The 14790-nt window shown below is 39.6% G+C and overlaps 3 protein-coding genes across 5 annotated transcripts in view; all 3 read right to left on the reverse strand.

Moving 5' to 3' along the window:
• The window catches only part of vgf (VGF nerve growth factor inducible), a 150876-nt gene that overhangs the window by 107843 nt on the left and 28243 nt on the right, over nucleotides 1–14790 (reverse strand). The window lies entirely within an intron of this gene.
• On the reverse strand, nucleotides 5229–7857 carry LOC311008885 (lysophosphatidic acid receptor 6). Of its 3 annotated transcripts, XR_014596577.1 has the most exons (3): nucleotides 7737–7857; nucleotides 5414–6786; nucleotides 5229–5379 (listed from the first exon to the last, which is right to left on the reverse strand). XR_014596577.1 is itself a non-coding variant. In XM_084002829.1 (2 exons), the coding sequence occupies exon 2, from the start codon at nucleotides 6778–6780 to the stop codon at nucleotides 5836–5838; it is 945 nt and encodes a 314-aa protein (XP_083858955.1). In that variant the 5' UTR covers nucleotides 6781–6786; nucleotides 7737–7857; the 3' UTR covers nucleotides 5229–5835. The 3 variants fall into 3 exon arrangements, 2 of the variants coding, with proteins under 2 accessions (XP_083858955.1, XP_083858956.1); XM_084002829.1 differs by having other exon boundaries at nucleotides 5229–6786; XM_084002830.1 differs by lacking the exon at nucleotides 7737–7857 and adding an exon at nucleotides 7277–7678 and having other exon boundaries at nucleotides 5229–6786.
• Nucleotides 10703–13322, reverse strand: tm4sf21b (transmembrane 4 L six family member 21b). Its single transcript, XM_084002899.1, has 5 exons — nucleotides 12962–13322; nucleotides 12095–12160; nucleotides 11433–11584; nucleotides 11142–11325; nucleotides 10703–11000 (listed from the first exon to the last, which is right to left on the reverse strand). The coding sequence occupies exons 1-5, from the start codon at nucleotides 13151–13153 to the stop codon at nucleotides 10998–11000; spliced, it is 597 nt and encodes a 198-aa protein (XP_083859025.1). The 5' UTR covers nucleotides 13154–13322; the 3' UTR covers nucleotides 10703–10997.

Below are 14790 nucleotides of genomic sequence, written 5' to 3' on the forward strand. Positions count from 1 at the left end.
AAAAGAGGGCTGCAGGGCGGATTCAAACCTGCAACCGCTTCAGAGAGCCTGGGGCAGTTACTCTACCACTGAGCTATTAGCACACTAATGACATTCATTGAATCCATCAGATCTAGTAGTGGTCTTAAAGCTGTATTCTACGATAGTGTTTATTACGGCCACGAATGATGTAACATTAGTAATACCTGCAGACGCCAGAAGAGGGAGCTGCTGCTGTGTCTGAGCTTTATAGTTCAGCAGATTCATTGCAAATTTCAAGAGAATCGTTCACTTTGGTATAAAAGCATTTAGCACAGATACTCTCTAAGGGTCAGTTTTTGGGAAAAAGTCGTTCGCCACCCAAAAATTTGAAATGGTGGCCATTTTTCAAGATGGCCGCTATTTCTGTCAAATGCTTATTATGTTGATCGTTCAAACTGTGATGTAGGCATAACATTTTGTGAAAATACTCTCTTACGAATGTTTTTTTGGAGAACAGTGATTTTTCCCGAAAAAAATCAAGATGACAACCATTTTTCAAGATGGCTGCCATTTCTCTTAAATCCTTACATCAATTTATCAAATAGTGATGCTATCATCAAGACTGGTACAAATGTTCTTAAAGGAACATTCTCATGGAAAAAGGTGTGTGCCACTCAAAACTTCAAGATGGCAACCTTTTTCAAGATGGCCACCATTTCTGTCAGACCTCAATGTAATGTGTTAAGGAAGGTTTTGTTTAATAGAGTGAATGTCATTACACAACCAGGGCACACTGGTGACTTCACTGCTGTGGAACTCAGCATGGGGTTCAGTGTCAGCTGATCTAATTTGACTTAGACTGTAGTTCTTGACTAGTAGTAATAGTATAGCTAAGTTTAGTGTCCCAAGTGCTGTCTAACAGCCCCTCATCAATTAGCTAGTAATTTATGTAGTTAGATAGCCGCACCTGAATTGACAGGTTGTGCCAGCGCGGGAGAGCCCAGCCAAGGGTAAGCGGGGCTATACATGACTTGTTCATGTATGCTTACCCAGAAGGTGTACAGATCACACAGGACTTAAATGGCACTGAATGAATGATCGGGCTAGGTGTAGGTTATCCGAACCTATAGTTGTATCCCATTATTTGCTTTCTTTGTGTAAACATATCTCCTGAATCTTATATCAGGTAATGACAACGCACATGAATGACAGACTACATTAATGTGCACTAACACTGAATGATGGTTAATTATTGGCTCAACTTAGTGGTGCTGATGCCATTGCACAGGAGCTGAAATACCATTGTTTATATACCAATACCAACAGAGTACACTATTAAAGCAACACCCACGCTGAAAAATTTATCTTGAATTTTTCCAATTGACTTTTTCTATAAGTGTGCCAACATCTTTTTCCAAAATAGTGGCCCTTAGACAGTATCTGTGCCAAATTTCATGTTTTATACCAAAGTGAACGATTGTCTCACTAATCTTCCGCACTATTATTGATATCTCCGCTTTTCAGCTATGAAAAGAGTATGTACTGCATATCTTCAACTTCATATTATATTTGCTAAATTGTTTTGTTAACATTCTGACTGTATTTGGAGTTTGTGTGTTATTTTATTCAGTGAATGTCTTATGATAAGGAACAACCATATGTTTACTTGGATCTAATTAATTTAAGTTTTTCCACCTACAGATATGTTTATTGATTAATACACAATTTTAATGAATGCTTAATTTTCATATTTGATTCACCTGTTTAAGTAAAAAGCAGAAATGACAATATACCTAGGATGGATCAATGTAAAGAAAATACTAGATGCGTAGCTTGTTTAAATATGTCGTATTGAAAGAGCTTTTGTACCTTAATTTACTGATATATAATAAATATGCACATATAACAATACATTATCGATTAAGGTGCCGAAGAGGAAGCATTGTGTCCCTTCTTTCTCTCTTTTTCCTTTACCTCTGATGAAACAGAGGTAAGAGACTTTGCATTCCCTCTTAAAGAATGAATTAACTTTGACATTTACACAATATGAAATGGCTAATTTACAAAAGCCATGTTCAATGCATTGTGGGCCGTGGGGCCATACTGCCATCTAGTGGCCACAAGTAAACAGTGAGGAATTAAAATACCTTAAAGCTATGGTCTACATTCTGAAAATCAGTTGAGCCTCTGTGTCAGATTTGAAAAAGGCACGAGATCTTAAGATTTTTGTATTACTCGGGAATTAATATTTTGCAATGTAATCAATCTAAGTATTTAGCTCTGTACTATTAATACAGTGTTGACTGCTGTTTAAATCATATCTTTTCTAAACAGTTTGTCATAGGCAATTATGTACAGTTGTACAGATGTATAACATGTGTGATGTTTTTGTGTGTAAAACTCAAACATGAATATATAATATTAATTGGAGTCTGAAATAAGGGTAGGCAACAAGGCCAGAAAATACTTCCATGATAAATCAGTTTTATTCTTGATGATATGAAAAAAAGAAGTATTATTCATTTCAGGAACAAACAAAAAACTTGTGTTGCACTTTTAACTGACGTGTTTATGATTAAATTGTTTCCTGCACAAAGTCTCAAATGTCTTCTGGAGGTCCGAGGTCAATGTGGTGAAAGAAAGAAATGCATTTCATGATATTTACCACAATGGTGAGCAAGGATCCAGCCCTGGATGCGGAAACATTGTGAAACTATTACATCACTCTTAAACCTGGGAGTATTTTTTTAACAGACATTTGCAGATGAAATCGGAAAAACCTCCTGCCAATTTAATATTTAATTTTATTTAAAATAATTCAGGCAAGCTCTCCTAGCAGCCACAGAGGCGCTCTGTACAAGTAAAACCTGTTTGCTTTGCAAATGCATGCAATGCATTGACAATAGCCAGTTTTAGGGAACCTTGCAATAGTTGCAGCATCATGCAGCCTGCGTGTTGGTGCTGTACCGACTACGTGTCTTCAGGTCAGTCAAAAGCGCGTCACGTGGCGCACACAGGAAACCACATTAGCACAGCGGCTGTTTCTCCATCACACACGTGCTGCTTAAAAGATGCAGAAGCCTGAAAAAGCAGAAGGTACTGCAACACAGCCTTCAATCAGATTAAACTTTATTGTCATTGTGCAGAGTACAAGTACAAGGGAGCAGGATATAAACAGTATAAGATGTATTAGCAGGTACAAAAAGTATTTTTAATCACACACACACACACACACACACACGGTCAAGTCGTGATGTAAATAACAGAATATGATTCAGTTTTCTCACCATGACTCACCCTGTGAACCACAACTAGATATACATCTTTCAACTTTCCCCCATCAACTTCCCACAAACACACAGCAGAGCAGCTGCCTTTCAAACACAGAGCTGAGTGGCGCCAGTGACGTTGTGATATGGTTTCGTTATTAAACTCGATATCAATCATTTATGTGAAAATGGCACTTCATGTGAAAAAGGTGGTTTTAGAGGCTAAAGTCAGCAAGAGAAATTCTCTGGTGTGCAATGAATAATGTAGATAACTGTGCATGAGAGATCGTATCATGATTGTCAAACTCGCACCTCGAATTAAAAGTAGCCACCATAAAGAAATTGTTTTGTTTTTTTAGTTCCAGCTGACGTACTGTATAAACCACATCCTGCCTTCTTGTTAGATGCAGATATATGGATCTCTCTAAATGTGAGTGGATGGATGGAACCCTAAATATATAGGCTGCAGCTGCATATATCTGTGTGTTCAGTAACCTATAGGCTGAGCACAATTAATCATGTTTTCATCATAAGCCTTCTATCTAGTGGGATATTTTTTAATTCTCCATGCCTGCAAATAATATGGCTACGACGGCTTATTAGGGCCACTGTAAGGGGGGGGGGGGGGGAAAGGAGCCGAGAGAGGTGGGCAATATTCAGAGAAAAAAGTCCAAATTTGTTAGTTTTAAAGTGGCAAATTTGCGACTTTAGTTAATTAAGATGCTAACAACCGGCATTTATGCTAGCTAACTTCCCATGAATGTCACTTTTATCTTTCTAATTAATCCATCGCAACGCACGACAACGCTTTACTAAGGTCCTTACGTTGATGGCTGTTGATGGTTAATTTTATATGGGCCAAAATGCCAAACCACCCGCTCAATAAACACAAATAAGATGACAATTTGGCCCATATAAAATTAACCGACAATAACGATCAACAGCAATCACCCGAAGGACCTTAGTAAAGCGTTGTCGCAAGTTGGGATGGATTCATTAGAAATTTGCCACTTTAAAACTAGCAAATTTGCGACTTTTTTCTCAGAATATTGCCCACCTCTCTCGCCGCCCCCCCCCTTACAGTTGCCCTAATACGCCGTCGTATTACGGCAAATTGGATTTGGACATATATAAATTTGGAATCTGTAGCTGTGCAGTAAAGCATTTAGGATTTTTGATTTGGAGGTTGTTTGTGTTTTCCCTGAGGTACCCCTCCCCCTAAAACCCCCATTACAGGGGCTGGTAGGGTGTTTTTGAACTTTGACCGGAGCCAGACTAGCTCGTTTCCACTTCCATTTGTGCTAAGCTAGGCTAGCCACTAGGACGCTTCATACTTACTCTGTTATTTTGAGGCTTTTGGTCATGTTCTTGGTGGTGTCTAGGGTTGTTTTCAGTGGTGTGGTGGTAGTTGATGAGGTGGGTGTACTGCTAGGTAGATGGGTAGGTTACCATATATTCCAATGGCTTTCTGGCTGATAGGTGGGTATACTGTAAACCACCAGAAAAAGAAGTGGGTATACCCTGTATACCTGCGTATACCCTCCACTACACCACTGGTTGTTTTAGTAACCATGTACATGATCATGTGTTGTTGCATTGTCTTCTCGTCTTGCAATTAAAAACTAACATGTTTTATATAATATTTATATAGCATATATACAGACCGGTACTTTATAAGACTGGCTGTCTATCATGAATTGATAGACGTGTTGCGTGGGTGAAGACCTTTCGAACACTCATAATATATAACACCGTTCGCCTCAGATTCCAAAAACAAAGACAGTTTGTCCGCCGACGATGTGGGCTTGTGGCTTTTGAATTGAAAGTAGCTCCACCGCCTCAACACCTTCTTCACTCTCACGTTGTATAAACTCTGAGGATGAGCGACTTGACGGAGAAGTAGGTCAGCACATTCGAAACACGCTTTCTCAACAGATTCATGTTAGGATGTTTTAAGTCTAAGTGACACTGTGCAACACAAAGAGTAGATCATTTAATAATTCATGGTTTTATTTCTTTCCATAGGGACAGACATATACATGTTGAAAACTCACTGCTATCGTTGCATTTAGAAGAAGAATCAATAAAAGAAATACATTATACAAACACAAACAAAATTAATATATAATTGTAGATAGTTATAAGGATTCTGTGGATGGAAATACAAAATCGCAGGAAGCTACTAGCAAGAAAGCACGTAAAAAAATATTCAAGACCAGGTTTCTGCTTCCGATGTGGTCCAGCCAAAGTATAGAAGCGAAACAGGACCGCGCCCAGACGAGAGGAGGATGTGATGCTCAGTGTTTGAGCTCTACATTATACTTCATTGTTGATATGCTGTGTCTTATATGTTTGTAACTTTATGAAACCGACAAGAAAAGAGCCTGAAAGTGAGAACCTTTCTCCCCAAGTATTGCATTAAAAAGTCAAACGGATGGCTGGAGACGATCCCAGCTGACATTGGGCAAAGGCAGGGTTCAGAATTTTGAAAGCCTCTTATATTAGATTTACTATTATAAGTGATATCCCAAGATAACAGTCCCCTGTTGCTGCCAACCGGTGTTGACGTTCTTGGAAGGCAGTGTCTGTTGACCGGTTCAGCCCTTTAGCTTTTGGACTTTTTCCTGTTGGTGGTCTCAGAACTTTGACTATTCAAAGGAAACATCCTGCGAACGGCGCCGATGTCCACGTTCCTCCTGAAGGTGTCCGTGGTGAAGTAATACGCAATGGGATCCAGGACCGTGTTGAAACAGGCCAAGATCAGGCTGTAGCGGTATGCGGCCTGCAGCTCGCATGGTTGGTCTCCTTCATTCAGAGAGAGGAGAACCAGAATGGTGTGATACGGCAGGAAGCTGATGATGAAAATTAGGAGGCTGGTGACGATCATCCTCTGGATCTTTTTGCCGTCCACCAGGTTGGTCTGGGCCACGGGGCTCCGTCGGACTGCTCGGATCAAACCCCAGGAGCAGATCAGCATGACTACCAGCGGGATTCCGAACCCCACTAACAGAGTGGACCAAACCACTGCTGTCTTTGTGGCGTAGACCGGCAGGCTGTCGAAACACTTATCGCCTAATAATTCTTGGCGCTTGGTGAGGTAGATGGGCACGCTGGCACCAAAAGTGAGCAACCATATTCCGAGGCAAACCAGCGGCGCTTTCTTTCTCCCTTCCTGGATGCGAGATGACATGGGGTAAGTGACGGCCATGCAGCGGTCGAAGCAGATGGCGGTGAGGAGAAAGATGCTCCCATACATGTTGGCCTTCAGGACCAAGCCGAGGACCTCACACAGCTCCTGGAGGAGTTTCCCTAATCCCAGATGGTAGTAGATCCTCACGGGCAACGTGAGGATGAGCAGGATATCTGCTATGGCCAGGTTAGTCATGTAGATGATGGTTTGGGATCTGGATTTGGTGTGACGGAAGAAAAACACCAGGGCCATGATGTTCAAAATGAAACCCACTATGGAGATGATGGAGTACGTGCACACGGAGACGATGTTGCGGTGAAGGTCTGTGCTGTTGCACGCGATGGATGTGTTGTTGGACATTATGACCTGAGATACAGAAGAAAGAAGATTGGTTAATAAAAAGTTGACCCTTTCACAAGCTGTCATAAATATTATCTCATTTTTTGACAGAAGGGTCTACAACATGCGTGAAGGATAGATCCAGGATGTCCAACGGAGTCAGCAGCAAAAACGGGTTCAAAGACAAAGACAGAAGCTAAAGCTGCAGATCAAAGAGTAAAAGTGATCTAATTCAATTATAAAAGTGCAATAGCGAGTGCCTTGGTGTGAGCAGGCAACCAGCCCAGGTGGGCCTATTTCAGTGTGAACCTCACTATTAAATATTAATAAATTGACTAATAAATAACAGAAATCAATTGTAATGAGACGATGAGAGTCAGTGAGTTGTATTGGAAAAACGTAAAAGCAGGAAGACAGGCAATTCAAATATTAAATGTATCTGATTTCTTTCTTCACGTTCATCACGTCGGTCAGACAATTATTATTTTGAGTGAAAATCTAAGGTAGAAATACTTACTTCTTAGATTGTGTCGCCCTGTTGTCGAGACTCGAGCGAGCAGATTTGACTGAAATTCTAAATTAAATGTGTTTCATGTGTTCTAATGTAGAATCTATCAAACACCACTTTCCTTTTTAAGAGGAAACAAGATCTCTTTTCTCAGCGTAGCCGAGTTCCTCGTCGAAAGGAGAACTCAGTTGTGTTATTTTAAATGATGCAATCAGCAACCAAATGCTTTTTATTGCTTCCTCGACAGGAAATGTAACCATATGTCTCCAAACATTTCTTTTTAACTAAGGTTTCTATATGAATCACCAGGCGGTTTGGTGTGCGTTTGCATCGTCACGCATGTCAATCATCCTCCATCAGCAGCTGTTAGAGGTTTGACAGATGGAAGAGATATGAACTTGAGTGACAGGTGCAACACAGCAGAGCATTTGACAGTCAACGTAGAGGCGAGCCGACGGTGTGACTTTACCTGGTGGGTGATCAAGAGAGGTGAAGATCAGGAGGAAGAAGAGTGTGTGTCCGTCACCCCGGCATACTGACCCTCCCAAAGTGTGTGTGGGGCACGAAACAGGAAGTTGATCAATCTCTAGATCTCTCTCTCTCTCTCTCTCTCTCTCTCTCTCTCTCTCTCTCTCTCTCCGTTAGTCTTCTACTTTCTGCAAACCTGCTGATAAGAAAATGTGGCATTTTTCTAGCTGCACACACTTTTTTTTTTTTTTACATATTGTTTGAATCTTTTTGTATCTATTGCATTGTTGTTTTTTCTTTTTTTCTTTCTCATTTTAAATCATTTTAAGTTTTTATTTCAAAACCAGAACCAGACCAAACCAGTCTAGGAAAATCTCAAGACAAAAAGACCAGAAATTGTCCACATCATCTGTCCAAATGTAAGAATAATACAGAATTACATCACATTTACATTTAGGTCATTTAGCAGACGCTTTTGTCCAAAGCGACTTACAATAAGTACATTTGTCAAAAGAAGGAAACCACGACGTATCATTGCCGATAAAGTAAGAGCTAAATATAGAACAAGTGTTAGGTCCTCATCTGGGTAACGTAGTACCTTAAGAGCAACAGTGCTACGATCAGAGTGCTATAGGTAAGGGTGGTTTTTTGGGGGTGTTGTTAGTGGGTCATGCTATGCAGAGTCGAGGTGAAGTCTGAACAGGTGAGTCTTGAGCCTTTTTCGGAAGATGGCAAATGACTCTGCTGTCCTGACATTAGTCGGGAGTTCGTTCCACCACTGAGGCGCCAGAACAGAGAAGAGTCTGGACTTTGCTGAGCGACATTTGTTTGATTTCAGCGATGGTGGTTCCAGCCGGCCAGCTGAAGTAGAGGAGCGAAGTGCTCGCTTCGGGGCATGAGGTTTGACCAGTGTTTGAAGGTAGACAGGTGCCGTTCCATTGATGGCCCTGAAGGCCCGTGTCATCGTCTTTAATTGGATGCGTGCTGCAACAGGGAGCCAGTGGAGGTCACAGAATTGCAAGAGAAAGAGGAGTATCATCTCCTGCAAATTCATTTAAATATATAAAGTATAGTATATATTGTAGATTATATATCATAAAATGTTAATGTACTGTGTATATATACACACACACATGACTATTATTTATTATTTATTTGTATCCTTATTTATGTTGGTGTGCTCTTGACACTTGTCACTTTCCCATAAACTGTAGTTGTTGTCTGATGTCATCCGGTGGTTTGTGGACTAGGTTTTGGTTTGACTTCACTTCTCGGGGTGCCTATTGTTCGGACCTGTGTGTTTCATTCTCACTGCTGTTGCTGCAAAGACATCTGAATCTCCCTATGGGAATAATACAGATTTATTTATCTTATCATCAGAGAAAGAAAAATTGCATTAATTATATATATATATATATATGCCACTTTATTTAAATATAGTGCGAATTATATATTTACATTTAGGTCATTTAGCAGACGCTTTTGTCCAAAGCGACTTACAATAAGTACATTTGTCAAAAGAAAGAAACCACAACATATCATTGCCGATAAAGTAAGAGCGAAAATAGAAACAAGTGTTAGGTCCTCGTCTGAGTAAAGTAGCTGTTCAGCAAACATACATATACATATACAATAGTATTCTAGATCAGATATCATCATATGAATTTACTATCTATTTATTGTATTACTAATATTTATTTGTATTCTTATAATGTTGGTGTGCTCTTGACACACTCTCTCTTGAAACTTTCCCATAAATCTGGCTTCACAAAAATTGCATAAACTATATGTTTTTAGATTATTGTTGACATTTTGGAGTCCAAATCTTTAACTTTGTTTCAATGAATTATCATGAGCAGAGGCGAAGTCAAAAAAATATATTATATTGGTTTACTACCTGGTTCGACATTCAAACTATATTTGGTCAGATAGTGCCCTCTAGCGGCTACTACATAAACAACATAACCTACTGTAATTACATAATGCCGCACAACGTATGGACGATATTAAGTCAAATAACGTCTTCAACATAAATAACGGAGTAATTCTGAAGGAAAGTCCTCAATAAGTCATCTTGTCATAAATTCTTATATCTATCACACCACCATTGTGAGCTGTAGACCTCGTGGCGCAACGGCAGCGCGTCTGACTCCAGATCAGAAGGTTGCGTGTTCAAATCACGTCGGGGTCAAACGTTTTACATGGCTGGTATTTGTTTTTAGAATGTTTCATAGAAATTGCAGGAAGTGTTATGCTATGATCATAAGTACTATTATACAGACAACCAGTCAATGCCTGGACGATTGGTTTCTTAATTAAGGATTTCTGGACTATTATTGAATTCATATTGTTGGTGGAAGAAGAACACCACAAATTATAAGGGAAAAAAACAGTAGGCTTATTAATCTGGAAAAAAATTTAGTTTGCTTTACTTAATTTTTATTGCGTATTTTCTCATTTTATTTTGCTTTTGTCTGCATATGTCCACGTCATAATCAGGAAAAAATAATTGCTCTTTCATTTCCCTGTTCTCAGTTTTGTGTATATTTGACTGATAAAACAATGATGGAATCCAATCATATATATTATATTGTTTTTACTATTTTAATGCTGTAGCTGGTGGAGGCGGAGCTAACCTTCGTCATTTACATTTGTGTTGTTTGATCTGTAACAATGCTACATTATTGTCAGTCTGCAAAGAAACAACACAGCTTTCAATGCAGTTACCTTTAAAACTGTGCTGCCCACCACTGGATATTTGTTAAGTCATCTATTCTGATTGTGCCTCAAACATTAGATGATAATCTTTTGATGTGCATGTGTATTTCTGCCTAAAATTATATATTCTGGACTTCATAAAATAACTTAAAACCGGGTTCAGCCTTCCTCTTAGTATCTCCTCTTTTAGCTTATGTTCAGAGCTTTATTACAAAATAAACATTATACATTCTAAGTTACAAATACAGCATACATCAGTGTTTTTTTTCCATCTGCAGTCTACGATCAGAACAAGGAAATAGCTGAGGAAGTAATATTATATATATTATAATATTATTATTAATATTCAATTATACATTGATATCCAGTCATTCCTCTTGAAGAATTTAGACAATGATGATTTGGATGAAGATGATTTGGATGAAGACCCGACCTCTAACTAACCCCGCGGTACACAGTTATGATAAAGATTGTGCTGGTGGTGATGGTGATGATGATCCCAGTGGTTTTTTCTTCAAGAAGTCATGGTGTGTTGCAGCTGAGTTTACTGTTGAGAGGAGGCAGAGGTTAGTTAACACACCGTCCACGGTCTGTGATTTGCATTTTACAACCAAGTCCTTAAAGGTGCGACCAGCCAGAAGCAGAAATGTAGTGGAAAACTTGAACTAGTAAGAGAGTTTGGTCTCACCTCCTTGCCGCAGGTGCCACAGATACATCCGAAGAGACCGTTGATCATCTGGATGAGACAGAGGGCGAGCGACACGCAGGCCGCCACCAGCAGAGTGGAGAACAGCGCCACGTTGAATTCGACCACGTTCTCTGGGAGTTTACACCAACTCCATGTGTCCTTCTCAGACAGGTAGCTCCCGTTACTGGAAAGAACGACAATGAACAGCATCGTCAAATGCAAATTCAATTTTATTTAATAAATTCAGTTCTCATTAAATGTACCATGTCTGTCCATTGAGGTTGATCGTACCTGTTAGCGAAGGGCATCCCCCATTGTGGAGTTGGGCTATCTGCGTTGGTCCAGAGGCAGGTAGGCCCATTAGCAAGGCCGAGGCCAGCCACGGCCAGACTGTACACGGACCCCACTACGCCGGCGGCTGCAAAGCCGATGGACAGGAACATCTGCATGGAGCACAAACAGTGGAGTCAGTGAACATCTGCATGGAGCACACACACTATTCGCTCGGTTAGCGAATATTCTCAGTTCAGGTGAATATTCACGAATGAATAGATATTTATGAATATTATATTCCATTTCTGGTGCAAGCTGTTAGCAAAGTTAGCTTCATATTTCAAGGTGCACTTTACAGCTAGTAGCTAATTGCATTGGTAGCGTGGTAGTGACGGTTGCTAGGCTGAGGTAGCGAGTCAATATAGAATAGGATAATTTGCTAAATGGATTCATGCTGCATTGAAGACTTGAAATTGAGACCATAAACTCATGTTTACAGTGTTTACTTATGTAATAAATCAAGCGAGAGGTAGGGTAATTTTCTCATAGATTTCCATGCAATCAGACTTCTTTTTGCAACCAGAGGAGTCGCCCCCTGATGGCCAGCAGAGAGAATGCGAGTTTAAGGATCTTAAGCGTGAGCTTCACTTTTCAGAACGGAGAAACATTTCCGTTCTTACCCCACAGCGGTTGGCACAGCAGTTCTTGGCACTGGTCAGGTGAATGTGGATGGCAGGGATGAGGATCTGACAGCAGAAACAGAGGAAGGAGAGCAACGACATATTTAACACAGAAACATGATATTATTCATGAGAGAAGACCAATGGGAAACGTCCTAAAATGAGTGTTTCGTATGCAAACAGTGGCGTCGAACAGAAATAAAATGAACAAAATGTAATAAGATCCAAGGAAGCCCAACACAGAGGCATTGGACTGGATCCGACGGGAGCGAATTTACCTGGATTGACTTTAAAGAGGTACTCCAGCAATTTAGTATGGCTTTTCCATAAAGTTGGGTCACCAGCCAGACAGATTAAAAAAAGGATCTTCGAAACCAGTGATGTGGAGGCCGAGATATCCTGACTTTTAGTCCCCATCATACAACCGTGTTCCCATGATGCCGCCCAGTCGCCTAAAAATGATGTTACCATACAAAGACACTGCATTGTCCATTACGTTCCCAGGGAAATATATTTTCTGATGGATTATATTTGTTTGTGATGTATCACAAATGCATTCAATATGCGTGGGATTCCACATGGAAGGAGGTTGAGCTGGATGGGTGGGTACGAACACAAGACTTTCATGCAGGAGTCCACTGTTTGTGTCGCGTGTGAAAGCAAAAGTCAGCTAATTTGAATCCCAAACCATGGTGTTCTACTAATCCTTACAGATGCTTTTCTTTTCTCTGTTCTCAATACGTGTGTTTAAAATAGCAACTGCAATATCCGAAAATATGAATATGAGATTTTGCACATTCACATCCCACATCTTATCAACTGGTTTTCAGAGTTTTCGGTTCATCACATCCAATCATTTCTACTCACCATGATTCCTCCTCCTATCAGGCCTCCCATGTATTTGACCTCCTGCGTGATCATGTCGTTTACGTCCCCGTCATTGGCTGCATACGTGGTGTCAAAGTCAGGGAAGAAGAGCATGAGGTTGCAGGTGATCGACACTGCAGCCATGATGTAGAGCGGGACGGCGATAAACTTAGAACAGGCTCCTGTACACATGATGCCTTTGGGTGGATTTCGGTCTTAAAAGGTATAAAAAAAAAAGAATGTAAACTTTTCCTCCAATTAAAATATTCACACTCTCCCGATAGACGCCTTCAGTGAAACCTTCTCCGCCGACACACAAACGGGGACGATGTTAGCTGTGAGACGTCCTCCACAGCTTCATGCAACAGATGTCAGGGAAGGGAACTGTTTAAATATATATTTGAGGTTTGGGAGGGTGGAGGGTATAAAGGTTGAGGCTACAGGAGATAAGCCTGATTATCACCCCCCTTTATGACCCAGACTTTATGCCATGGGTGTGTGTGTGTGTGTGTGTGTGTGTTTCCATGAGAGCCATAAAAGCCACCCTCTATACAGCATTGAACAGAGAATATAAAAGAGCCCAAAACATAATGTTATTCAAAGTACTTTTGCCTTTTCAGCACATTGAGGTTATATAAAATCTTTTTGGCTAATGTCAGTGGTGGAAAGTAACTAAGTACTGCACTTGAGTAGTCATATGCTACGTTTGAATTCTACTCCACTATATCTCAGAATGTTGTACTTTTTACTTTACTACATTTGTCTGATAGCTTTATTTAATTAATACATTAAAAATATAATGTTTTGTTATAACTTAAACTGCCAAACACCATAGCTGAAAGGATTAGTCATACATTAAGTTGATAATCACAAGTCCCACTACTTTTACTTTCCTGCTTCATCTAGTTTAGAGGAATTTTTCAGTGTGGTATTAGTACTACCACTGAAGTAAAGGATCTGAATACTTCCTCCACCGACGGCTAATATTAGGAGCACCTAAGGTATGTTGAGACTGATCGGGAAGCAACTTTTAAAAGGCAGGGCAATATTACAGTGTTCACATTGATGGAAGAAGCATAAATATTCTTTACTTAAGTGTACTTAAGTGTACTAATATACTGTTAAATTTGACAAGTTGACTTTACTTGACATAATCAAGGAAACCGATTGGACTTGAAAAAGGTAAGTAAAGTCCTTACATTTAATAGTTTAGTTTACTTTATATCTACTTGTAAAGTTTACTTAATTTTAAAAATAGCAAGTACACGGAACTTGATCTTTCTAAGTATTAGAAACTTAAGTAAGCCAAGTTAGCCTGACTTCCCTGAACCGTTGTGTTAACTCAATAGAATTAAGGAAACGATTGCACTTGGAAAAACCAAGTAAGCACAACAAAGAATGATTAGTTCATAGGGAGACTTTCTATTTTTACAATTCTGAGTGTCTTAAACCAAGGCCACAATGTGGAAACAAATACAATTTTACAATAAAAACATTTAGAACATGAAACACACATTTGGATGTATATATATACAAAGAGGTTGTTATCTTGACTTCTCAAAAGGAGCCGGCTCTATTTTCACAAGACTGCTAGGGTCAATTTCACTCAATCAAGCTTTTATTTACTAAACTGCACATTTATTCTGGTTGTTTTTGTTGTTGCTGTTGTAGTTATTCTTCTTCTCATCATCATTATTATTATCATTATCATTATCATTATCATTATCATTATTATTATTACTATTACTATTATGCACTCCGAAAACCAGCCCTGATTTCAGCTTTGTGACAATGTAATTTCAAGCTGATCCAAGGTTTTCTTTTGACTA

The sequence above is a fragment of the Eutrigla gurnardus genome (genome assembly GCF_963514095.1).
Source record: "Eutrigla gurnardus genome assembly, chromosome: 23".
Taxonomy (NCBI): Eukaryota; Metazoa; Chordata; class Actinopteri; order Perciformes; family Triglidae; genus Eutrigla; species Eutrigla gurnardus.

Bases quoted from the DNA above. Each gene is read 5' to 3' on its own strand.
- LOC311008885 (XM_084002829.1), bottom strand. From the start codon at position 6,780: ATGTCCAACAACACATCCATCGCGTGCAACAGCACAGACCTTCACCGC.
- tm4sf21b (XM_084002899.1), bottom strand. From the start codon at position 13,153: ATGTGTACAGGAGCCTGTTCTAAGTTTATCGCCGTCCCGCTCTACATC. The intron at 12,161-12,961 runs GTGAGTAGAAAT...TTCTGCTGTCAG, and splicing joins TGATAGGAGGAGGAATCATG to ATCCTCATCCCTGCCATCCA. The intron at 11,326-11,432 runs GTACGATCAACC...CGTTCTTTCCAG, and splicing joins GGGATGCCCTTCGCTAACAG to TAACGGGAGCTACCTGTCTG.